Consider the following 27,438-nt stretch of genomic DNA (forward strand, 5'->3'; position numbering starts at 1 on the left):
ACAGGGAGGCTCGAATTCCCGATAAATGAAGGAATTTTGCCACATTCCTCATGAGCCTCGTAAACACGAGAGGAGCAGGACTGAGGCCGAAGCACAGTGCTCGAAACTGGTACACCACATTCCTGTAAACAAACCTCAGAAACGGTTGGGAATCCGGGTGTATAGGAATGTGGAAGTACGCATCTCGCAGGTCGAGAGAGACCATCCAGTCTCCCTCTCTGACCGCTGCTAAGACGGACTTCGTGGTCTCCATCGTAAATTTTGTTTTCGTAACAAAAACGTTGAGCGCACTGACGTCTAGCACTGGCCTCCAACCTCCTGTATGTTTTGGGACTAGGAAGAGACAGTTGTAAAACCCCGGTGATTGAAGGTCCGAGACTTTCACCACCGCTCCCTTCTCTAGCAACAGAGACACTTCGTGATGTAGAGCTTGTCTCTTTGACTCCTCTCGATACCTGGGAGAGAGGTCTATGGGAACTGTTACTAGAGGAGGTCTGCGTACAAAAGGTATTTTGTACCCCTCCTTGAGCAACAGCACAGACTCTTGGTCTGCACCCCTCTTCTCCCAGGCCTGCCAGAAGTTGTTCAGTCTGGCCCCTACCGCTGTCTGAGGACGTGGGCAGTCAGACTCTGCCACGGGAGGACTTGGCTCCTCTCCTCTTACCTCTCTTTCCCTCGGCACGAGAGCCTCCCCTGCTGGGAGCTCTGCCACGAAAGGGCGGGATAAACCTAGACGCAGGAGTCTCGATTCTGGGTCTCACAACAAAGGATGAAGAAGGAGCTCCCTTGCTAGCAGAAGAAGCCATCAGGTCATGTGTGTCCTTCTGCACAAGCGAAGCAGCAATGTCCTTAATCAGCTGTTGTGGAAACAAGGCAGCCGATAAGGGAGCAAAGAGCAGTTCCGATCTTTGACAGGGAGTAACTCCTGCTGAAAGGAAAGAGCAAAGGGTTTCTCTCTTCTTCAAGACTCCAGACGTAAAGGTGGAGGCGAGCTCATTGGAGCCATCGCGGATGGCTTTGTCCATACAAGACATAATAAGTAAGGACACATCTTGGTCAGCAGACGAGATCTTCCTACTTAATGCTCCTAGAGACCAATCTAGAAAGTTAAAAACTTCGAAGGCCCTGTATACGCCTTTAAGGAGATGGTCAAGGTCCGAGGAGGACCAACAAATTTTAGAGCGTCTCATGGCCAGGCGACGGGGAGAGTCTACGAGGCTTGAGAAGTCACCCTGGGCAGAGGCAGGGACTCCCAAGCCGAGAACTTCTCCCGTGTCATACCAGACGCTCGATCTAGAAGCTAGCTTAAAAGGTGGGAAGGCAAAGGCCGTCTTCCCCAAACTCCTCCTGGTAACCAACCAGTCGCCTAGAAGACGTAAAGCCCTCTTAGAAGAGCGAGAAAGCACTAGCTTAGTAAAGGCAGGCTTGGTAGCAGCTAAGCCTAGCGCAAACTCAGACGGAGGCGAACGAGGAGCAACAGTAACAAAATGATCTGGGAAAAGATCCTTGAAAATCATCATGATTTTCTTAAAATCCATCGAAGGTTGCACAGCCTTAGGCTCTTCTACGTCTGACAACACGTCCAAAGGATTATCATTAGGAGGAGGATCAGCAATGTCCTCATCTGAAGGAACCTCTTCCGACAACTGATTTGTCTCAAGCAAGGGAGAGACCTGCCTTGGTGGCAATGCTTGACAAACAGAGTCCACACGCAAAGGAGCATCAGTAGCAGTCCAGGACGCTACGTCATGTAACTGCTTAACGGACTGACTAGCAACAACAACAGGAGCGGGAGGACGCTCGACGTCAAGTCGAGACTGCCTTGACTGCCTAGATTGAGCAGTTAAAACAACTCTTGACTGCGGTGTTTGACGCTCAACGTCAAAACAAGTCAACTTAGCTGGTTGGCGAACGTCCTAAACGTCAACACGAGCATGCGGCAGCGGCTGAACGTCCACAAGCGGCTGAAAGTCAACACGGGACTGCATCGAGTGAGGCTCTACAAAACGTGACTTTGTAACGTCAACGTCAACAGGACGAGCAAAGGCTCGTTTGGGCGGCTGACGGCCAGGATCTCGATCAGCGTAACGGCGAGGATCATCATGAACCTGCTCAACAGTATACTCCTCCATAAGGGAGGCAAGCTTATTCTGCATATCCTGCAGGACAACCCATTTAGGATCAACGGGAGTCGGTACGGGTCGAGATGATGGTAACGTCTGTGACGGCAAAACATTGCCTAAACTAAGACTCTCGGAGCCCGTGTTACGCTTTTGTTTAGGCGGCGAGCAGTCTTCCGATGACTGCACAGGGTCAGAACTGTCCCAATGGCTACAGCCAAGACGCTGGACCTGTCCTGAAGGGACTGACTTCCGCTTTAAGGGTCTAGAAACCTTGCTCCACGGTTTCTTACGCGAGAAGCCTTCGGATGACGAGGAGAAAACCGCCTCGCTCGTCTTATGGTAGGGGCGGTCTTGACGAGACACGCCCGAAACCATAGAGGGAACGTCTGTTCGTTGGTTAAAGCCTCTCGTCCCCATAAGTCCTACGACATTACTTCTCCCTGGTGCATGGGAGCTTGCAAGAGGTCTCGGACTAGGCGAACGACAAGCACGAACAGACGAACCCTCGGTCGCAACACTGATAACACTTTGCGCACTAATCACTTTATCCCCACGATTTTCTAATGTGGCACTCTGACACTTTAACACTTTTACATCCGCCATGAGTTGATTACGGTCCGTAGCCAAAGATTCAACTTTCTCGCCCAACGCTTGAATGGCACGCAACATATCCCGCATTGATGGTTCATGAGTGCTAGTAGAAGGTTCAGGCACAACTACTACTGGGGAAGGATTAGGTTCAGGGGCATGAGAGGAGGAAAATTCTAATGATCTAGAGGAACTTCTCCTCACCCTATCTCTCTCTAGCTTACGAGAATACTTATCAAACTCTAGCCAGTCGAATTCCGAAAGTACCACGCACTCATCACACCGATCTCCTAATTGACAGGTTTTACCCCGGCAATTAGAACACACGGTATGTGGGTCGAGAGAGGCCTTTGGAAGACGTTGTTACAATCCCTAGCATTACATTTACGAAATTTAGGAATTGGAGAAGGGTCAGCCATTTTGAAAAGTCAAAGAAAATCCAAAAACAATCCAAAGTCATCAACAATAAAATCTATCCAAAAAAAGAGTTCAAGAGTTTTAATTGAAGATAAAAACACCTGCACTGCGAAAGCTCAAAACCAAAAAGAAGTACTTCACCAAGAATGACGAAAAACTCCAGGTCAACAGCGAGTAATGGAATCAACTTGTCGACAAGACCGACAGAGAAGAACTGGAGCTGTTTACATGTACAGTATATGCAGTATCTGGCCGATAGTTGGCGCTGGTGGGCACACCCGCAACCTTCATGGCGATCGCTCGCGAGTTTTTGTGTTTTTCTGTCGAGCCGTCCGAGACGTCAGCTATTATATATTCACCGGCTAAGTTTAATATTTAAAATTAAAAAATTATTTTAACAGAAATTCCCCAGGGAGGAACTCCGAAGAGTAACCCCGAGGGAAAGCAAAAAATAAGAATTAAGAATTAAGTATGCGCCCTCCTCCCCCACTGACATTCACAGGAGAAGGGGGAGGGCGGAAAAACTGTAATAAAAACAGAATTATAACAGAATTATAATTATCTAAATCATCTAAGAATGTCCACAAATAGTGAGAACCGCTGACCCCCCAAAGGGAAGTGTTCCCCACGGAGAAAGCTGAAAAGTTAAATATACAATTAGACTTCATTAAAAATAATTGAGACAAATAAACGGAATAGCAACCCAACCCGCAACGGGAAAGGAGCTTCCGTAATAGTACGTAGTAGTAGTAAGGGGTGAATGACCTCGAGTAGAGAGAGCGACCGTAGTCAAATTAAACTCCCACATTCCCTTCGCTGAGAATCCAAGTCCCCCATAGGAAAGGAGGAACAGCGAAGATAATAGATGAATGAAGAAAGTCCAGCGATGACGATTCCCCACGGCGGCCGAGTTAACAGAAAAGCCGAAGGAAAAACCGATGGACCAAGAGGGAGAGGCCGTACCCCATGACGTGGAACCGTGGTGGCCTTGCAGTATGCAGGTGTCGTTGTCGTACAATACACATACAGCACAAACACTGAAAAGAAAACTTACTACATTTCTATACACAAATATATACATAAACATAAAGAATGTTTATATATATATTACAAGTATAAGAAAAAGTAAGTAAAAAGACAAAAAGCATTAATGGCTGTCAAAGAGGCGAGGGTGAAAGCGGACACGTCCGACTACCACCCGAGCCGATAGCAAAGTGAGCTCAGCACACAGGTGTGTGAGGGGGGGAGGGCGGTACCAGGCTACCCTCCCTATTCCCTGCTAACTAGCGGTGGGGTAGTAAACCCTCGTTAAATTTCTAATGGCTCGTCATTTCAGCTACGCCGAAAGTAATTACCCATATTAAATAGCGTGGTTTGTATTTCAGTTACGGAACAAGTATTTCTTTGTCTGCGTACCTTACACACCTTGGTCAGACACTCGATCGCAACAGCAACATCGTATTGCAACGTCTCATTTGGAATCCAATTAACTTTGGTGTATTCTTTCACAAACACACACACACACATATATATAGGGCATGAGGCTAACAGTCCTATCTAGTGAATATTTGCTGGATAGCATAAGGGTAATATCTGGTGTTAACGTTTTTGAGGAAATAAATTTACTTGAGCAAGCGCATTTTAGGGAAATATATAAACGTTTGAGTATTTAGTACAGACATTATCTTTTAAAAACATTGACCAGTTTCTCCAAACAGGTGGCCACAAAGAAAAAAAAAAAGCCACTGACATAATTAGACTTAAAACATGGATTATAGATGAACACTTCATATATGTAACTGCCATATTATCTGCTTCATATCTACAAACAAGGGTCATCAGCCCTGTGTTGAATCTTGCTTGAAAACTGTACCAGTCATGTGTTTGTTACATGCACGCTTACGCTTCCTAAATATCGAGGACCTGTCTTACTTACAAATTCTCTCATGTCAACTAGGCAGCCTTTTCTAGATCTTCCTCTCCTCCTCCCCACCTACAAAACTATTCACTCTTTCCAGAACTTTATCAATCTTGTTACCTCAAAACAATGGATGCATCCTTTCACCTTTACCAAACTGTTTATCACTCCAAAATATATCTACATGTTTCACCCAAAATATTCTCCTGAAACCACTTATATTGTGCAAACAGTTTGCTTCAGCAAATTTATCCTAATTTTCATCAACTTTTAACATCAACATAGTCATGCGGGATTGATAGCACTTTTGTGTAAGATAAACTAACTTGCACTATCATAATTTTAACGATACAGTAGCTATAAGTCAGACATACCCGGAATTTTGCCTATCTCCAAGGTGATGAAGCAATCCTTTGCAACATCTTTAGAGCCATAAAACATGTCCTGTCATCAATAATGTCACTAAATATTCCTAGTTTCCAGTCACTGTTTGGTCGATTGTATAGCTTATCCAGAGTTGTCTTACAGGGCTAAAAATACCATTATACATAAACGACTTGTCAGCAATGTGTAAAAAAAAAAAAAATATGACATCTCAGGCACTTTATACATGCATGGCTAAGCTGCAGGTTTATTCTTTGTTTGGAACCCAATGTGCTGCAGTTCAACTAAGGTTCTAATAATATCATAGGACAATTTTCTGACAGTGTGCAATTTATCACTTTGAATGAATGTGAAAAAAACTTTGAGGGCGTCAGTAGGTTTCCTTAGGGATCATGACCCTACTTTAAAAACGTTAGTGATGGCCATCGGTCACCAAAAAGTCAAATACAGTATATTTTTCATAAAGTGTAACAATCAAATCAAAATAAAGTGTTATCTTTCTTGACTCTAATATTAAGAATTGGTATAAAATCTATTTATAAGTAAGAGACAAAACCTTAGGCAAGACAAGAATAGTGATCTGGGACAGGCTCATGTAAAGACATCAAACTGAACATTTCTACGGGCACTTCAAGTAAAAATGATATTTTAATTATAAAATAAATTTTTGAATATACTTACCCGGTGAATATATGATAGCTGAGCCTCTGGCGGCTCGACAGAAAAACACACAAAAACTCGCGAGCGATCGCTATGAAGGTTGCGGGTGTGCCCACTAGCGCCAACTATCGGCCAGATACCGCATATACATGTAAACAGACCCAATTTTTCTCATCCCGCTGGGTCTCTATATTCACCGGGTAAGTATATTCAAAAATTTATTTTATAATTAAAATATCATTTTTAAATATTTAACTTAGCCGGTGAATATATTAATAGCTGATTCACACCCATGGTGGTGGGTAGAGACCAGAGTTAATTAAGTTTACAGCGTATATGCTTAGAGTTTTTGACAGTTATATCATAACAAAACCCAAATATATAAAGGTACCTGGTAAGGAAGTCGACTTAGACGATTATTCTGCCTTATTAGTCTGTCTTCCTCACGAAGCCCAGCGATCCTCTTAGGATGCTGAAAGACTCCCAGAAGCTGAAGTATTAAGGGCTGCAACCCATACAACAGGACCTCATCAAACCCCTAATCTGGGCGCTCTCAAGAAATGACTTTGACCACCCGCCAAATCAATCAAGATGCGAAAGGCTTCTTAGCCTTCCGTACAACCCAAAAAAACAATATTAAAAACATTTCAAGAGACAGATTAAAAAGGATATTGGAATTAGGGTAATGTAGTGGTAGAACCCTCACCCACTACTGCACTCGCTGCAACGAATGGACCCAGTGTGTAGCAGTCCTCGTAAAGAGTCTGGACATCTTTTAAGTAAAATGACGCGAACACTGACTTGCTTCTCCAAAAAGTCGCGTCCATGATACTTTGCAGAGATTTATTTTGCTTGAAAGCCACGGAGGTTGCTATAGCTCTAACTTCGTGCGTCTTAACCTTAAGCAAATATCAGTCTTTCTCATTCAAGTGAGAATGAGCTTCTCGTATTAAAAATCTGATAAAATATGACAAAGCATTCTTTGACATAGGCAATGATGGTTTCTTAACTGAGCACCATAATGCCTCAGATTTACCTCGTAATGACTTAGTAGGAGCTAAATAGAACTTAAGAGCTCTAACAGGACATAATACTCTTTCCAGTTCGTTGCCTACGATCTCTGATAAGCAAGGAATATCAAAAGATTTAGGCCAAGGACGAGGAGGCAGTTCATTTTTGGCCAGGAAACCAAGTTGAAGTGAACAAGTGGCTTTTTCTGTAGAAAAGTCGATGTTCTTACTGAAGGCATGAAGTTCACCGACCCTTTTAGCCGAAGCCAAGCACACTAGGAAAAGTGTCTTGAGGGTGAGATCCTTCAGGGAGGCTGAATGTAATGGCTCAAACCTGTCTGACATGAGGAACCTTAGGACCACGTCTAAGTTCCATCCAGGAGTTGCCAAACGACGTTCCTTAGAGGTCTCGAAAGACTTTAGGAGATCTTGGAGATCTTTATTGTTGGAAAGATCTAAGCCTCTATGTCGAAAGACCGAAGCCAACATGCTCCTGTAGCCCTTAATCGTGGGAGCTGAAAGGGAGCGAACCTTTCTCAGATGTAAAAGAAAATCTCCGATTTGGGCTACAGAGGTACTGGACGAGGACACAGATGCTGACTTGCACCAGTCTCGAAAGACTTCCCACTTCGACTGGTATACTCTAATGGTAGAAGCTCTCCTCGCTCTTGCAATCGCACTGGCTGCCTCCTTCGAAAAGCCTCGAGCTCTTGAGAGTCTTTCGATAGTCTGAAGGAAGTCAGACGAAGAGCGGGGAGGCTTTGATGGACATTCTTTACGTGGGGCTGACGTAACAGATCTACCCTTAGAGGAAGACTTCTTGGAAAGTCTACCAGCCATTGAAGTACCTCGGTGAACCACTCTCTCGCGGGCCAGAGGGTAGCAACCAACGTCAACCTTGTCCCTTCGTGAGAGGCGAACTTCTGCAGTACCTTGTTGACTATCTTGAATGGTGGGAATGCATATAAGTCCAGAAGAGACCAATCCAGTAGAAACGCGTCTATGTGGATTGCTTCTGTATCTAGGACTGGAGAGCACTAGATTGGTAACCTTTTGGTCAACGAGGAGGCAAAGAGGTCTATGGTGGGTTGACCCCAAGTAGCCCAAAGACTCTTGCCCACGTCCTTGTGGAGGGTCCATTCCGTGGGTATCACCTGACCCCTCCGACTGAGACAGTCTGCCAAGACGTTCAAGTCCCCCTGGATGAATCTCGTCAACAGGGAGATGCCTCGATTTCTTGACCATAAGAGAAGGTCCCTTGCGATCTCAAGCAGCGTGAAGGAGTGTGTGCCTCCTTGCTTGGAGATGTACGATAAAGCTGTGGTGTTGTCTGAGTTGACCTCTACCACTTAGTTTCGAAGAAGCTTTCGAATATCATCAAGGCCAAGTGGACTGCTAATAGCTCCTTGCCGTTGATGTGCATGCTCTTCTGACTTGAGGTCCACAGACCCGAGCATTCCCGACCGTCCAGGGTCGCACCCCAACCCAAATCCGACGCGTCTGAGAACAACACGTGGTTTGGGTTCTTGACTGCTAGGGATAGTCCCTCTCTCAGGCTGATATTGCTGTCCCACCATTTCAGGCATGCCTTTACTGGTTCGGAGACTGGGAATGATACCGTCTCTAACGTCTTGTCCTAGTTCCAGTGAGAGGCTAGATGGAACCGGAGAGGCAGAAGGTGTAGTCTCCCTAGTGAGACAAACTGCTCCAGGGATGAGAGAGTCCCTACGAGACTGTTCCAACTCCTGACTGAACAAACGTTCTCTTTTCAGCATTAGTTGGACTTCGAGCAGGGCTTGTTCTATTCGGGTGGCAGACGGAAAAGCCCGAAAAAACTGGACTGCGAATCTCCATCCCCAAATATAGAATAATCTGGGATGGGATCAGTTGGGACTTTTAGGTTGACCAAAAGTCCCAACTCCCTGGCCAGACTCAACGTCCAATGTAGATCCTGCAGACAGCGAAGACTGGACGATGCTCTGAGAAGCCAGTCGTCCAAGTACAGGGAGGCTCGGATCCCCGATAGATGGAGGGATTTTGCCACATTCCTCATGAGCCTCGTAAACACGAGAGGAGCAGGACTGAGGCCAAAGCACAGGGCTCGAAACTGGTACCCCACATTCCTGTAAACAAACCTCAGAAACGGTTGGGAATCCGGGTGTATAGGAATGTGGAAGTATGCCTCCTGAAGGTCGAGAGAGACCATCCAGTCGCCTTCCATTAATGCTGTCAAGACAGCCTGGTAGACTTCATCGTGAAGTTTGTCTTGACAATGAACACATTGAGCGCACTTGCCTCTTACGTACTCCTGCAGTGAACATGGCTGCCAGATCATTGGAGCCATCCCTGAGGGACTTGTTCCTGCAGAGAACGTGGCTGTCAGATCATTGGAGCCATCCCTGAAAGCCTTGTTTATGCATGACATAATTGTACAGCAAAACTTCAAACGCTCGAAAAAACTCCTAACAGGAGATGGTCTAGCTCTGAAGTCGACCATAAAAACTTGGAGCGTCTCATGGCCAGGCGCCAGGGAGAGTCTATGAGGTTTGAGAAGTCTATCTGGGCAGAGGCAGGAACTCCCAAGCCGAGAACTTCTCTCTTGTCATATCAGACTCTCGCTCTATAAGCCAGCTTAAAAGTAGGGAAAGCAAAGGCTGTCTCCCCCAAACTCCTCCTGGTGATTAACCAGTCGCCTAGCAAACGTAAAGCTCTCTTAGAAGAGCGAGAGAGCACTAGCTTATAAAACAACGGCTTCGAAGTAGCTAGGCCTAGTGTAAACTCTGACGTTTAGGCGAACGAGGAGCAGCAGTTACAAAAAGATCCGGACAAAGATCCTTAAAAATCAGCATGATTTATTTAAAGTCCATAGAGGGCTGAGCAGCTTTAGGCTCCTCTCCGTCTGACAGAGTCCTCAAGGGAATATCAGTAGGAGGGGGAACAGCAACTTCCTCATCTGAAGGAACCTTGTCCGACAATAGCCGAGTCTCAAGCAAGGGAGAGACCTGCCGTGGTGGCAATGCTTGACAAGCAGAGTCCACACGCAAAGGAGCAACAGTAGCAGTCAAGGACGCTATGTCATGTAACTGCTTAAAGGACTGACCAGTAACAACAACAGGTGCGGGAGGACGTTCGACGTCAACTCGAGACTGCCTTGACTGCTTAGACTGAGCAGTCAAAACAACTCTTGACTGCGGTGCTTGACGCTCAACGTCAAAACAAGTCAACTATGCTGGTTGGTGAACGTCCTGAACGTCAACAAGAGCAAGCGGCAGCGGCTGAACGTCCACAAGCGGCTGAGAGTCAACACGGGACTGCATCGAGTGAGGCTCTACAAAACACGATTGACGTGACTTTGTAACGTCAATGTCAACAGGACGAGCAAAGACTCGTTTGGGCGGCTGACGGCCAAGATCTCGATCAGCTAAGCGGCGAGGATCATCGTGAACCTGCTCAACAGAATAGTCCTCCATAAGAGAGGCAAGCTTATTCTGCATGTCTTGCCGTACAACCCATTTAGGATCAACGGGAATGGTTGCGGTAAGAGACGAGGGTAACGTCTGTGACTGCAAAACCTTGCCTACAAAAAGACTCTCGGAGCCTGTGTTACGCTTTTGTTTAGGCGGCGAGCAGTCTTCCGATGACTGCATAGGGTCAGAGCTGTCCTAATGGTTAAAACTAGGACGCTGGACCTGTCCTGAAAGGACTGACTTTCGCTTAAAGGGCCTCGAAACCTTGTTCCACGGTTTCTTATGCGAAAAGCCTTCGGATGACGAGGAGAAAATCGTCTCGCTCGTCTTATGGTAGGGGCGGTGTTGATGAGACACGCCTGAAACCATAGAGGGAACGTCTGTTCGCTGATCAAGGCCTCTCGAACCCATAAGTCGTACGACATTACTTCTCCCCTGGGCTTGGGAGCTTGCAAGAGGTCTCGGACTAGGCGAACGACAGGCACGAACAGACGAACCCTCGGTCGCAACACTGATAACACTTTGCGCAATTATCACTTTATCACTACGATTTTCTGTTTTGCACTTACTTCACTGAAATCGAATTTTTCAACAATTCACATTAGGTATGAATAAAACTGATTTCTACCTGAAGCACGCAATTCTACCCTCATCAAAAGGTTATAATTGCGAAATGAGTCGTATAATGTAAGCACATTAATACAAGCAAAAAACAGTAAACATATATTAAGATAAAAAGATCAGTGGCTGGGAAGGAGACTAAACACTAGTTCATTCAAAACTACGTTTTCAATCTCTCACCGTACAGTGCCTTGGGACGAGAATAAAAACTAAAAACGTTTTATCCTTTCTCCCCGTACAGAGACTAGGGACGAGAGTAAAAAACTGACTCGAGAACAACGTTACTCGCTTGGGACGAGAATAAAGATCGGAACGTTCTCTCTTCCTCTCTCTCTCTCTCCGTCTCTCTCTCTCTCTCCGTCTCTCTCTCTCTCTCTCTCTCTCTCTCTCTCTCTCTCTCTCTCTCTCTCTCTCTCTCTCTCTCTCTCTCTCTCTTGATTTCGCACCGAAGAGAAGAGCCCACTTACCTTTCGTCAATAAACAGGTTATTTGACCAAAGGAAAAAACTGAAAGGTTTTTCAATTAACAAGTTCCTTTAAAATAGTATTTAAAACATTTAAGCAATGAAAGAAGAATGAACAAAACGTTAGAATCGATTTACTCTTTCTGCAAAGTGAAACCGTGATTCTCTCTCTCTCTATCGAAACGATAGAGTGCAAACTGCGTAGCATAAATAAACTAAACGTTAGTTCATCTTTGAAACAGTACGAAGACTATTCAAAGAAAATCTTTCATAAAATATCTACTAAAAAATATTCATTTAATAAGTTTTAAATCATTTGCTCTGTAAAAGTTATTTACGATTGAAAGGGCTCAACGTTGTTTAACTTCGGTTCCCAAGTTAGGACCGCCTACTCTCGGATTAGAGGAGGAATAGGAAAGGTCGCATATAAACAAATCATTAAAATTTATCTTGATGTTTATTATAAATGGAAAGCTAATCGAAGAGGCCTAATAAAGGCGGTTGAGATATAAAATATATAGAGGAAAATCTATAATTAATTTATAACGTGATAAGATAATTGCTAAAAGCCTAAAACACACTTCCGTACTAAGGGAAGGGTCGGCCATTTAAAAGTCAAAGAAAGTCCAAAAAAACAATCCAAAGTCATCAAAAATTAAATCTATCCAAACGAGTTCAAGATTTAAGTTGAAGATAAAACACCTGCACTGCGAAAGCTCAAACCAAAAGGAAGTACTTCACCAAATATGTTGAGAAAACTCCAGGTTATACAGCGAGTATTGATATGTCTTGTCGTTAAGGCCGACAGAGAAAAATTGGGTCTGTTTACATGTATATGCGGTATCTGGCCGATAGTTGGCGCTAGTGGGCACACCCGCAACCTTCATAGCGATCGCTCGCGAGTTTTTGTGTGTTTTTCTGTCGAGCCGCCAGAGGCTCAGCTATTATATATTCACCGGCTAAGTTAAATATTTAAAAAAGAACATTAAGCAGCGTTTATTTCAGCGTATAAGACAAACCATTATGGTAAATTTCAGTGAACTTATCTCATACCTGAAGTATATGAAGACAGCTAAATTACAAAACCATCTGTGTATTGGCTAGGTTTTGCAACAACAGGTATCTTATCAACTATTGGTTATATAAAGAAATAAAACTAATGTTGTTTTACTTACTCTATCCTTACATATTCAAAATAAACAATATAACAAAGCCAACCCTATATTACAATTTTCCTATAAACCTATGAGCAAAACCCTTCCTTTGTTAATGTTTCATCGCCAATCCCAACAAACTAACGAATGAACAAGTGCAGTTACATCCAAGGGATAACTAATGATACTAATAGCTTCTAGTAGATTATATGAAAACTGTGGCAGTCTAGAACATATTGGTATTTCTGAAATATTTATTATAAGATATTTTGAATAAGTATGACAAATTCATAGATAATTTGTATTTTTCCTAATTATACAAACCTCAACTATTTATTAGGGGTTATACTTTCGGCAGAGCTGAAATGACGTGCCATTAAAATTTAGCGAAGGTTGACTACCCACACTGCTAGTTGGCGGCGGTAGGGGGGGGGGGGGGGGGGTAGCTTGCTACCAGTCCCGTTCACACACCTGTGATTCAGTCACTTTGCTTGGAGGTAGGACTTCAAGAAGGATAGGGTTGGAGGGCAAGTTTGTATAAATAGATAAGGTTTGTATAGTTAGGAAAAATACAAATTATCTATGAATTTGTCATTTGTTCCGTAACGGCAATACAAACAATGCTATTTATTAGGGGTGACTCACCCATTAGGAAGGGTGGACGTCCCTGCCAATCTGGCTTTTGGCTTTGCCCGGGGACTCCTTATCTGAGTATGTTAGTACTCAAAAATAAGGAGTCCCTGCCCTCGCTAAAAGCCTGCTACGCAAGGTCCGCGGCCTACGCAAGCTGTGTGTTGAGACATGCAGAAGTGTGAATGTCTAGGTAAAGTTATTCTGAGTCTATGTAGGAAAAACCTGCTGTAACCATGACTTTCCCAATACCACCTCGCCAGGGTATGGGGACGCAACAGTATTAGCTTAATACTAGGTACACAAGGGAGCATGGTTTAACTGCAGTGGTTTGAGGTCAGCTTATGCAGGGAACCCAGGATGCTGCTTTCCCCACGGGAGGGTAGGATGAAGAAAAGAATAAGAGCCAGTAAAATCTTTTCCTTCACGCAGACTAAAACTGGGTAACAGTGCCCTCAACCTTCTGCTACTTGTCTAATAAGGAGCTTGAGGTATACAACCAGCTGTTGTGAAGCCACCACCGGAACGATAGAGATCGTATCGAGTTCCTGTGGGTCACGTCTTGCAGGAGAAAGGTTGTTTAAGTCACCTGGAGCATTCGCATCCTTTCTTGTAAAACCTGCATCACAGAGTAATCTGCTAAGAAGGACCAGGGGCATAGCTATGCCCCTGACACTGTGAGTCGTCATGTCGAGATGATGTTTCGGTGATCCTCCTCTAGTCTCTCCCAGTGCTGATGACAAGAGAAGGGACCTGGGTGGGGTGTTACCGTTTTCTTTAGGTAAAGTCTCATACCTTACTCTGGGTACAGTAACGGATGATCTGAATTGTCCGTTACCGAGTGGAGACTTGTGTAGAATCCGTCACCTCTGGAGACTGTCTGGCGACATACTCAGGGACGAAACTGAACATTGTCTTTCGCCCTTCTCATCAATGGGCGATGTCAAAAGAGAGACCATGAAGTTCCTTGACTCGTACGGTTGCTGTCCGAATGTGTAGGAACATTGTCTTAAATCAGGAGAAAATTTGTTGCCTGGTGAAGTGGAACATATGGAGGTCTCTTTAGAGATCAGAGAATTTGAACCATGTTCCGAGAGGAAGGTCTCAATTCCGACTGGAGAAAGGCAAGTTGTAAGTCCGTATGAGTTAGGAAAGGTCTATCGATGAGAGGATGTCCCTTTCTTTCAGTTTGAAGGTGAAGGATCAAGGTTGAGTGATCATCTTTACCTGTAGAAACTGAATAGGGGGTCTTTTCCTCTTGTATATACTCGAGGATTCCGCTATTGCTGGAAGAGGTATCGAGTGAAGACAGACACTTTCACATGACACCAACCACACAAGACGTTATACTGCCTGGTAGACTGATGCTGAGGAATTCCTCAGATTTCTAGACAACCTTTTCGCAAAAGAGGTACTGGGTAGTCTCCAGGCGTACAATCATCGCAAAGCTATAGCTTGTGGCAGGTGTCGAAGTGGGCTGTCTGTGATGTGGAGAGGGTTCTCTTGGAGACTCTATCAGGAGCTGCAAAAGGTTTGGAAACCATTCTGCGTAATGCCATAGTGGAGCTAGGAGAGTCCTTGAGAGGCTGACCAATGTTCTAGCCTTCTTGAGTGCCCTTCTCCAGACAAAACAGGGACGAGACGTAAACGTCATTGTTGTACCCACCGTTGTTGCCAGAGAGCCTTGGGGTCTAGGGCTGGGGAGCATGGCAGCCTGAGATTCAGGAGCGTTGCGAACAGATCCCTAGTTGGAGGACCTCGTAAAGTCGGGACTTTGTCGGCTACAAGGTGATCCAAAGACCATTCGGTATACCTCATCTGAGATGCTGTGCACAGATTGTCGGCGAGCACGTTCTTCTAGTCTGGAATGAAGCGGGCTGATAGTGGTACCGAACGGACTTTGGCCCATCTTAAGTGTTTATACTGTTAGATGGGAAGAGGCTACGAGCAAGTTCCTTCTTGCTTGCCGATGTGAGCCTCTATGTGGTGTGTGGCGTTGTCGTCCATCACATCACTGAGTGGTCTGTTAGGAACCGATGAGGCTACTGAAGGACTGGAAAGTTGGCCTTCATCTCTTAAGAGATTTAAGTGAAGGTACTTTCAGACTCTGTCCAGAGGGCTAAGGTCGTGTGGTGCAGAACTATGGTCCCTCCTCTCTTCTTTTGATGTGTTCTAAGCGCAATATCAAGTCCGAGGGGTGGGGAAGGATGAGAAGGTTATACCGCTCTGTCGCTCTGTAGATTCTCGACTGACGCCCATCCCTTGAGGTTCATCCAAACTTCTGGTCCCATGGGGGTCAAAATGTTTGGGGGATCGAGGGCCTGATTCCAGTCCGACTCAAGTCACTTTGGGATGGGAGTTGTTCTTGTTTTAAAAAAGATTTTGTGGAGATTGGTGTCTAGAATCATTCCCAGATACACCAGTCTTCTGGGAGGGATGTAGGGAAGACTTCCACAGGTTTACCCTGATCACTTGATCTTGGTAAAAATACTTCAGAAGTTCCGGTGCTAATGCAAGGTTGCCACTGAGTCTGCTAAGGTCAGTCAGTCATCCAGAAACGGAGGAGACAGAAGCCGATCCTATGAGACCAGGATGGGTGAAGTGGAAAGACCGAAGCACTGTGCCCTGAACTGGTGTTTCTTGTTTGTCTAGACTGAATCTTCCAACCTTCCTAGATGGATGGTTTGGGCCTGGAAGTAAGTGTCCTTTAGGTCTAGTGTGCAAATGAAGACCTGAGGTCTTAGCCCTTGTTTGAACTCCAACATGATGTGGACATCGACCCAAAGGGACAGCTCCTTGCGGATCCTTTTGCATGGAAGATTGTTGACGCTGGAGTCTTGACTCATGTCGTAAAGGATCAGACGCGATACCCAGTGTAAGAGTTCTTCCCTGAGAGTGAATTCCTTTAACTAACAGAAGGAAGGCAACGCTTAGCCTTACCATGCGTCCTGATGGGATTGATGCTATTCCTTAGAATAGAATCAATCTGGCCAGTGTTAATCAATGGTTAACAGTTGGGTATAATGGTTACTGTGCAGTTGGAGAGTGCTCGCAAGTAGTTCCCTGTCGACAAGCCGTTGATGAGGGTTGTCGAACGTTTGCCAATCACTTAAGTGTGATGGCGAACAGCCAGTAGCGAGAAGATGTTGTATACCTTCTGATCTAGGGAACTACGGGCAGAGGTTGTCTAGTAAATCCGAGTCACGAACTACTGGCGAATTGCTGATGATCGGTGAATCGGCGGTCTGTGAGCCGATGGTGAGCTAGAGATCAGCAAGTTGACTATGGTCCCTCCTGGTTGGTCAGAGATCAGCAAGCTGAAGATGGGCTGGTCAGAGATCAGCGAGCTGAGTTTAATGATCGAAGAAAGATGAGCTGCCCATCGGTGATCTAGTGATCAGCAAGCTGATGACTGGTTATTGACTAGCAATCGGTGATTGGAACGCTAACAATCGGAGATCGTTAGTCATTGGAGGGACTAGAGGTCAAAGATCAGCGTTGAGCTAGCAATTGGTGATCTGGTGATCAGCGACCTACCGATCAGTAAACCGTGAACTAGCTATCAGCAAACAATGATCTAGAGATCAGACTGTTGATGCTTTCCTGTTTGCTGACGGTGGTCTGTCAAGGAAAAAAGAAACTTCAGAAGAGACAGGGACCAAGGATTTCCCGTTTCGATTCCCCTTGTAAGATGGAATCATTGGGATCTTGAATCCTTCAGTGAAGCCTCTTTCCTCTTTTCCCGGTGGCAATGTTACGCGTTTGCGGGGAGGAATGGGGCAATGGTGACCTGTCCAAAAAGTTTAATTCCTTTTTTCTGCCTATTGCGCGAGTGTGCAGTAGAGTACTGGAGCGATGGCATACAGGGTGATGCTGGTGCTCAATTTCTGCCTAGAGAGCAGGCAAGCACTGGCTCTTAGGCAAGAGCTGGTGCATTGGATCTGAGACCGCAACTGCGCAGGAGGGCGCAGAAAGTGTGGAAGAGCGCTGGCGCGCAGCGCAGTAAGACACTGCGTAGTTTTGTGCAGTCTCCCTAGAATGCGCCGAAGCGTGACTGGTTGCGCAAGGGCGGGTGCATTGGCGCGTGTGTGAGAGTACTACGTGGAGACTGCTGGCACGAGCGTTCGGAAGACCATTGGTCGCGGGAGACCGTCAGCGCGCGTGCGCAGAAGACTGTTGGCACGCGCACAAGACTATTGGCACACTTGCACGCGGAAGACCATCGGCACGCGGAAGACCATTGGCGCGGGCAGAAGACCACTGGCACGCACGCGGAAGAATGGTGCACATGATAATCCTTGCAGGAGGGAGCTGGTGATCCTCAGAAGAGTCCAGGACCGAAGTCCAAGGACTAACTGTAGCGTAAGGTAGCGCTAGTAGGTCGGCAGGTCAGCTGGCAAGACGACCAGAAACTGGGATGAGCCCTTTGGAAGGGTAAACATCCATAATGGAGACTGTAAAAGGTCCAGGGAAGAGTCCGGGATCGAAGTCCAAGGACTAACAGCGGCGTAAGGTTGCGTTTCTAGATCGGTAGGTCAGCTGGCAGGACGATCAGGAACTGGGATGTGCCCTTTGGAAGGGCGAACATTCACCGATGGGGACCGAAAGAGGTCCGCGGAAGAGTCCAGGACCGAAGTCCAAGGACTACCAGCGACGTAAAGTTGCGTTGGTAGATCGGCAGTTCAGCTGGCAGGACGATCAGGAACTGGGTTGTGCCCTTTGGAAAGGCGAACATCCACTGATGGCAACCGTGTAAGGTCCATGAAAGAGTCCACGACCGAAGTCCAAGCACTAGGGTGCAGCGCAAGGTTGCGCTGGTAGGTCTGCTGGTAGGATGATCTGGAACTGATGATGCCAATGAGGGCCGATGGACCAGCAAGCTGGCCTTAGGAAGAGTCCAGGACCGAAGTCCACGGACTAAGTTGCAGCGCAAGGTTGCGGTAGTAGGTCTGCTGGTAGGATGATCAGGAACTGATGAGCAGAGTGATCCTCCGAAGAGGTGTCTCTATGAGTGGCCTCTCTTGCGAACGAGAGAGGTGAACACTTCATAGGCGAGACTTGCCTAACACTGTGCTCCGCCTCTGAAGGAAGAGACTCAGCAAGGGGGGAAAGTAGTCGAGGCAAAGATAGCAACAGCAGTCGGAGTCTGTGAAGTGATTTAAGATGCAGGTAGTTCTCTCTCGGAAGGGGGAAACAACCTTCCTCGAAGATGAAGTGCTGATCAGGTGTTGCCAAGGGCGTACTTCTGAGAGAAGAGATGACGCCCATGAAGGCCGGTGGATCAGCAAGCTGACCTTCAATAGTAGCGATCATCCGAAGAGGAGTCTCTATGAGTGGCCTCATTCGCGAACGAGAGAGGTGAACACTTTGTAGAAGAGACTTGCCTAAGACTGTGCTCCGCCACTGAAGGAACAGAGACTCAGCAAGGGGGGAGAGTAGTCTGGGCGAAGGCAGCAACAGTAGTCGGAGATGATGAATTTATTAAGATGTGGGAAGTTCTCCCTCGGAAGGGAGAGACAACCTCACATCTGGGGAGGAAACTTTCCCTCGGAAGGGAAAGTTGTCCAACCCCTGGAGGCGAACCTCCTGGTTAGCGTTCTAAGATGATCTGAAGTGCTGGTTATCTTGTCATGGGCGTACTTCTAAGAGAAGTGATGACGCTCATGACGACGTCCTCTGAGGGACGGCAGTGACAGCAGATTCTCCAGGCATGAACAGAACAGCTCTGCTTCGTCGGCACTCTTAGTCGAACGAAGAAAAAACTGCATAGTTAACTGGGAAAAATAAAAAATAAAATTAATTATTTAACAGAAAAATTCGCTAGGGAGGAACTCCGAAGAGGAACCCCGAGGGAACAACATAAAAATAAGTATTGCGCCCTCCCTTAAATCAGCTAAGAATATTCACTAAGAGTGAGAACCACTGATCCTCTGAAGGGAAGTGTTCCCCATGGAGAAAAGCTGAAAAGTTAAAATTACAATTATAATTTCACTAAAAATAATTGAGACAAACAATCGGAAGCGCAACCTAACCCGCGAACGGGAAAGGTGCTCTTCCAAATAGTACACTGTTGTTGAAAGGTGAACGACCTTGAGAAGAGAAAGACCGTAGTCAATCTCTGAGAGGCCACATTCCCTTCGCTCAGTAATCCATGTTTCCCATAGGAAAAGAGAAAAGGCGAAGACAATAGTTGAATGAAGAGGGTCCAGGCGATGACGATTCCCCTGCGGCGGCCGAGTCAACGGTTATATGCCGACGTGAAGACCGGTGGACCAGAGAGGGAGAGGTCGTTCCCCACGAAGTGGAACTGTGCTGGCCTTGTTGCGGTGCTAATGTACGCAAGTGTCGTTTTCGTATGTGTATCACACGCACAGCACAAACACTGAAAAGGAAACTTATCACATTTCTATACAGATATATATACATAAACATTAAGAATGTTTTCATATACTGTATATACATGTATAAGAAAAAGTAAGTTAATTATACATGTATAAGAAAAAGTAAGTTAAAAGACAAAAATTAATGGCAGTCCAGAATAGGCGAGGAGGAAGAGCGGAAACAACCGCTCTCCATCCGAGCCAAAAGTAAAGTGACTAAATCACAGGTGTGTGAACGGGAGTGGTAGCAAGCTACCCCCCACCTACCCCCGCTAACAAGCGGTGTGGGTAGTTAACCCTCGCTAAATTTTAATGGCTCGTCATTTCAGCTACGCCAAAAGTATAACCCCTAATAAATAGCTTGGTTTGTATTCCAGTTACGGAACAATTGGAAATTACATTAAGAATACTATTTGTTATTTATCTGTGCTCATATTGATACCAGTACAATACTGAAGTTTGAAATTAGCAGACAACAAAATCAGCTCACTATGTTTATATTTTCTCATCTGGGTTTGCATAGAAAAAAGTTGATTTCATTGATATAGAATTATTCCTAGAATAGACTGTTTATTAGGAAGATATGTCAATAATATATGGTACACTGTATAAAGTAAAAATTATTTTATTACCTTTATTGTCAGTTTATATCATAATGTGAATCTTTTCATGCATGTCTGGTTATTGCACTGAAGTTGAGGCTAGCTTACTGATAAACATCACTGATAATTCTAGGTTTGATTTTTAGAATGATAGCACTGTATAAGACAACCCCCAACTTTTAGGGGAGAATTTTAGGATTTAAAGTTTGCCTTATACAGAGAAACATACAGTTGGTAGAACTGAGTATGTACTCCTAGAGGGAATGAGCCTTATATGCCATACTATCAAAGTACTCCTGTGCTGTTTCTCTTACTAAAATTCATAACTTGGTTTCTCTACAGACCTGAAATAAGGCTTTTGTAAAACTGCAGTCTTGTTTCTCACGTGAAGTGCATTCACAATATATTTAAGTCCTTGTTATAAACAGTAATGTACAATGATTGCACCAAACATTATCAACACACATCTTTCCTATCACAGTTGGAATTACTATCAAAGGTGCAATTCTAACGAAAAACAAAAGATATTACTGCAAAACTTACCGTATATTCTGCAGTCATCAATCCAGACCGTGAAAAAGATGTGGAATACAAAATGAGTAGGATGCCAAAAATCTCAAGAAATTTCTTTTAAAAAAATGCAGTTATAAAATACTTCATTATCTAATTATCATTATTAAATGCAATAGCATAACTAAAGGTAAATTACGGTCTACAAAAAACATCATTCACTAAAATAGAACTGGCCAGTCTCTATTCCACAAAATACAGTGGTACTGTACCTCAATTCTATGTAAAAATTAAATATAAGATCTGTATCCATTCATCTTTAAGACATTCAAAAAAATTAATACTTGCATTGAATATTTCATAGTTTAATTATGCATTTATGAAACAGTAAATTACCCTACAGTTTTAAATGATTCAATCGTACTTAACTGTCTAGATGCAAACCAACAACTACTGTACATAAGGTCCTCAATTTACAAACCTAATAGGTTCCAAGAAGCTTTTTGTAAGTTGAATTATTTGTTGTCAGCTGAATTGATTGTAGGTCGATTTTCAAAAATTTTGGCATAGGATAGGCCTAACCTGACTCCCGTACCTATAATTTTCAGCTACAAAAGTCAACAAATAGTTCTGTTTCATATTAAATAAATATCAGGTTGTTACAAAATGTTATTTTCATAATAAAATAAATTTTTGAATATACTTACCCGGTGATTATAATAGCTGCAACTCTGTTGCTCGACAGAAAACTCTAAGGAAAAATTCGCCAGCGATCGCTATACAGGTTGCGGGTGTGCCCAACAGCGCCATCTGTCGTCCAAGTACCCAGTACTCAATGTAAACAAAGAACTCAATTTTCTCCTCGGTCCACTGCGTCTCTATTGGGGAGGAAGGGAGGGTCCTTTAATTTATAATCACCGGGTAAGTATATTCAAAAATTTATTTTATTATAAAAATAAAATTTTTCAATATTTAACTTAGCCGGTGATTATAATAGCTGATTCACACCCAGGGGGGTGGGTAGAGACCAGCATTATATGTTTACATTATTATGAGCTAAGAATTTTTTATTTCATTTTAGAAGTTATCAAAATAACAAAAACAAAATAAATAGGTACCTGGTAAGGAAGTCGACTTGAACAATTACTCTGCCTTTTTAAGTACGTCTTCCTTACGGAGCCTCGCGATCCTCTCAGGATGCTGATCGACCCCTAGGATCTGAAGTATCAAGGGTTGCAACCCATACAACAGGACCTCATCAAAACCCCTAATCTAGGCGCTTCTCAAGAAATGACTTTGACCACCCGCCAAATCAACCAGGATGCGAAAGGCTTCTTAGCCTTCCGGACAACCCAAAAAACAACAATAAAAACATTTCAAGAGAAAGATTAAAAAGGTTATGGAATTAGGGAATTGTAGTGGTTGAGCCCTCACCCACTACTGCACTCGCTGCTACGAATGGTCCCAGAGTGTAGCAGTCCTCGTAAAGAGACTGGACATCCTTAAGATAAAAAGACGCGAACACTGACTTGCTTCTCCAATAGGTTGCGTCCATTATACTTCGCAGAGATCTATTTTGTTTAAAGGCCACGGAAGTTGCGACAGCTCTAACTTCATGTGTCCTTACCCTCTGCAGAGCTTGGTCTTCCTCATTCAGATGGGAATGAGCTTCTCATATTAACAGTCTGATAAAATAGGATAAGGCATTCTTTGACATAGGCAAAGATGGTTTCTTAACTGAACACCATAAAGCTTCAGACGGGCCTCTTAAAGGTTTAGTTCGTTTTAAATAGAACTTAAGAGCTCTGACAGGGCATAAGACTCTTTCTAGTTCATTTCTAACCATATTCGATAAGCTTGGAATATCGAACGATTTTGGCCAAGGTCGAGAAGGTAGCTCGTTTTTGGCTAGAAAACCAAGTTGTAGAGAACATGTAGCCGTTTCAGATGAGAAACCTATGTTCTTGCTGAAGGCATGAATCTCACTGACTCTTTTAGCTGTGGCTAGGCAAACCAGGAAAAGAGTCTTTAAGGTGAGATCTTTCAGGGAGGCTGATTGTAGCGGCTCGAACCTGTCTGACATGAGGAATCTTAGTACCACGTCTAAATTCCAACCAGGTGTAACCAAACGACGCTCCTTCGTGGTCTCAAAAGACTTAAGGAGGTCCTGTAGATCTTTATTGTTGGAAAGATCTAAGCCTCTGTGACGGAAGACTGATGCCAACATGCTTCTGTAACCCTTGATAGTGGGAGCTGAAAGAGATCGTTCTTTCCTCAGATATAAGAGGAAGTCAGCTATTTGAGTTACAGAGGTACTGGTCGAGGATACTGATACTGACTTGCACCAGTTTCGGAAGACTTCTCACTTCGATTGGTAGACTCTAAGGGTGGATGTTCTCCTTGCTCTAGCAATCGCTCTGGCTGCCTCCTTCGAAAAGCCTCTAGCTCTCTCGAGTCTTTCGATAGTCTGAAGGCAGTCAGACGAAGAGCGTGGAGGCCTTGGTGTACCTTCTTTACGTGTGGCTGACGTAGAAGGTCCACCCTTAGGGGAAGTGTTCTGGGAACGTCTACTAGCCATCGAAGTACCTCGGTGAACCATTCTCTCGTGGGCCAGAGGGGAGCAACTAGCGTCAACCTTGTCCCTTCGTGAGAGGCGAACTTCTGCAGTACCTTGTTGACAATCTTGAACGGAGGGAATGCATATAGATCTAGATGAGACCAATCTAGGAGAAAGGCATCTATACGAACTGCTGCTGGGTCCGGGATTGGTGAGCAATAAATTGGGAGCCTCTTGGTCATCGAGGTTGCAAAGAGATCTATGGTCGGCTGGCCCCAGGTGGCCCAAAGACTCTTGCATACATCCTTGTGGAGGGTCCATTCTGTTGGAAGAATTTGTCCCTTCCGACTGAGGCAATCTGCCATGACATTCAAGTTGCCTTGGATGAACCTCGTAAGTAGCGATATGTTTAGACCTTTTGACCAGGTGAGGAGGTCCCTTGCGATCTCGTACAGCGTCAGTGAGTGGGTCCCTCCTTGCTTGGAGATGTACGCCAAAGACGTGGTGTTGTCCGAGTTCACCTCCACCACTTTGCCTTGAAGGAGAGACCTGAAGCTTTTCAAGGCCAGATGTACTGCCAGTAGCTCCTTGCAGTTGATATGCATTGTCCTTTGACTCGAGTTCCATATTCCCGAGCATTCCCGACCGTCTAATGTCGCGCCCCAGCCTACGTCCGATGCGTCCGAGAAGAGAACGTGGTTGGGAGTCTGAACAGCCAGGGGCAGACCCTCTCTGAGGTTGATACTGTCCTTCCACCATGTCAGGCAAGACTTCATCTTCTCGGAAATGGGAATCGAGACCGCTTCTAGCGTCTTGTCCTTTTTCCAGTGAAATGCTAGGTGATATTGAAGAGGACGGAGGTGTAGTCTTCCTAATGCTACGAACTGTTCCAGGGATGATAGCGTCCCTATCAGACTCATCCACTGCCTGACTGAACATCGTTCCTTCTTCAGCATGTTCTGGATGCATAACAGGGCTTGGCTTGTTCTGGGGGCCGACGGAAAAGCCCGAAAAGCTAGACTGTGAATCTCCATCCCTAGATACACAATAGTTTGGGATGGGACCACTTGAGACTTTTCCATATTGACAAGGAGACCCAATTCCTTGGTCAGATCTAGAGTCCACTTTAGATCCTTCAGACAGCGACGACTGGAAGAAGCTCTGAGAAGCCAGTCGTCCAAGTAGAGGGAGGCTCGGATATCCGCTAAATGAAGGAATTTGGCTACATTCCTCATCAGCCTCGTAAACACAAGAGGAGCTGTGCTTAGGCCAAAGCACAGGGCTTGAAACTGGCAAACAACCTTTTCGTAAAAGAATCTCAGAAAAGGTTGGGAGTCTGGGTGGATGGGGACGTGGAAGTAGGCGTCCCTTAGGTCTAACGAGACCATCCAGTCTTCCCTTCTGACCGCTGCTAGAACCGACTTTGTGGTCTCCATGGAGAACGTCTGCTTTGTGACAAAGACATTCAGCGCACTGACGTCTAGCACCGGCCTCCACCCTCCTGTCTTCTTTGCCACTAAGAAGAGACGGTTGTAGAAGCCCGGGGTTTGATGGTCCAGGACTTTGACTACCGCTCCCTTTTCTAGTAAGAGAGACACTTCCTGTTTCAATGCTCGTCTCTTGTCTTCCTCTCTGTACCTGGGAGAGAGATCGATGGGAGACGTTGCTAGAGGGGGTTTTCGTACAAACGGGATCTTGTACCCCTCTCTGAGCAACTTCACAGATTGTGCATCTGCGCCTCTCTTCTCCCAGGTCTGCCAGAAGTTCTTGAGTCTGGCTCCCACTGCTGTCTGAAGAAGCTGGCAGTCAGACTCTGCCTTTAAAGGACTTGGTTCCTTTCTTCTTTCCACGTCTCCCTTCAGCACGAGCACCTCCTCTGCTGGAGGCTCTGCCACGAAAGGGCGGCATAAATCGGGACGCTGGAGTGTCCATCCTTGGTCTAGCTGACAAGGTAGGCAAAGGGGTGGCTTTGCGAGCAGAGGACGCAACCAGATCATGAGTATACTTCTGTATCAAAGAAGCAGCAATCTCCTTAATCAGGTCCTCTGGAAAGAGGCACTTGGAAAGAGGAGCAAACAGAAGTTCGGATCTTTGGCAAGGTGTAACTCCAGCTGACAGGAAAGTGCAAAGGTTCTCACGCTTCTTGAGGACTCCGGACACGAAAGATGCAGCAAGCTCATTAGATCCGTCACGTACGGCCTTGTCCATGCAGGACATGATGAGCAATGAAGTCTCCTTCTCTGTCGGAGAGATCTTCCTGCTTAGAGCTCCCAGACACCAGTCTAAAAAGTTGAAGACCTCGAAGGCTCTAAATATCCCTTTCAAAAGGTGGTCCAGGTCCGAAGATGACCAACATATCTTTGAGCGTCTCATGGCTAGCCGGCGGGGAGAGTCTACAAGACTTGAGAAGTCGCCCTGGGCAGAGGCAGGAACTCTCAAGCCGAGAACTTCTCCCGTGGCATACCAGACGCTCGATCTAGAAGAGAGTCTAGCAGGGGGAAACGTGAAGGCTGTCTTCCCTAGACTCTTTTTGGACTGCATCCATTCTCCTATCACTCGTAAAGCTCTCTTGGACGAGCGTGCGAGGACGAGTCTAGTAAAGGCAGGCGAGGATGACAGCATACCTAAAACAAACTCTGACTGAGGAGAGCGCGGAGCCACAGACACAAACTGGTCCGGAAACATCTCTTTGAACAGTGCCAAAACCTTCCTAAAGTCCAAAGAGGGTTGCGTAGACTTAGGCTCGTCAAGATCCGAATGTGGTTCATCTACGTGTGCAGCACCATCATCATCAGAAAGACCATCATCCGAGTATTGAGGAGGAAGCGGCAATGGAGTAGGTAACGGCTGGTTAGCTGAGTCCGGTCGCACGGGTGCATGCGTGACTGAGCCGGACGCAACGTCATGGAACTGTTGCCCAGTCTGTGAGCTGGCAACAACCATAGCAGCGCGGGGACGCACAGCGTCTACTCCAGACTGTCTAGCCTGATGTGGGTGAGCAGTGGCAACCACACTGGGTTGCGGAGGTTGACGCACCACGTCAAAACAAAACAACTCTGACGGTTGTTGTACCTCACGAACGTCAACGGAAGGCTCCGTGCGTCGCTGAACGTCAACATGCGGCTGGCAGGGTACACTGGAACGCATGGGTGGCGGAACTCTCTCAACTGGAGTGCGCAAGAAGGTCGCCTCAGCGTCCACAGGACGCACAACCGAGTGTGTGGTTGGTTGTAGGCAAGAGGCTGTACTAGCTGGTGCAGCAGCAACCTTCTCCGCACGCAAGTCCTGCATCAGAGACGTTAATTGGGACTGCATGCTCTGCAGAAAAGACCACTTAGGGTCTGCAGGAGCAGGTGCGGCGACAGACGGTGTAACTGTCTGAGGCGGTACCGCTTTGCCTCTCTTAGGAGGTGAGCAGTCATCGGAAGACTGCAGCGAGTCCGAACTGACCCAGTGGCTACAGCTGGGCCGTTGGACTTGCGCGGAAGGGACCGACTTGCGTTTTAATGGTCGTGAGACCTTGGTCCATTGTTTCTTGCGAGAAACACCTTCCGAAGACGAGGAATAAATGGGCTCTCTCGTCTTTGTGCGGCAGGGGCGATCTTGGGAAGATGCGCCCGGTACTACGGAGGGAACGTCTGTTCGCTGATTAAAGCCTCTCGAACCCATTGGTCGTACGACATTGCTTCTCCCCTGGACTTGGGAGCTTGCAAGAGGTCCCGGACTAGGAGGACGACAGGCACGAACAGACGAACCCTCAAGCGCAACACTATCCACAACACTATCACTCACTTTAACACTTCCCACTGCACTTTTACACTTCAGCTCCTTGACATCCGCCATGAGCTGGTTACGGTCACTAGCCAGGGACTCAACCCTCTCACCCAGAGCTTGGATGGCCCGCATCATATCAGCCATCGAAGGTTCCTGAGTGCCAGAAGGGGGATTAGGAGC

The 27,438-nt window shown here is 45.8% G+C and overlaps 1 protein-coding gene across 1 annotated transcript in view; it reads right to left on the reverse strand.

The window, feature by feature from the left end:
* Positions 1–27,438, reverse strand: part of rdgBbeta (cytoplasmic phosphatidylinositol transfer protein 1) — a 103,472-nt gene that overhangs the window by 33,772 nt on the left and 42,262 nt on the right. Inside the window, exon 4 of the mRNA XM_068390854.1 lies at positions 13,715–13,722. Within this exon, the coding sequence (XP_068246955.1) occupies positions 13,715–13,722 (8 nt within the window). The remainder of the gene's footprint in view (positions 1–13,714; positions 13,723–27,438) is intronic.

Source organism: Palaemon carinicauda, chromosome 17, assembly GCF_036898095.1.
Source record: "Palaemon carinicauda isolate YSFRI2023 chromosome 17, ASM3689809v2, whole genome shotgun sequence".
Lineage (NCBI taxonomy): Eukaryota > Metazoa > Arthropoda > Malacostraca > Decapoda > Palaemonidae > Palaemon > Palaemon carinicauda.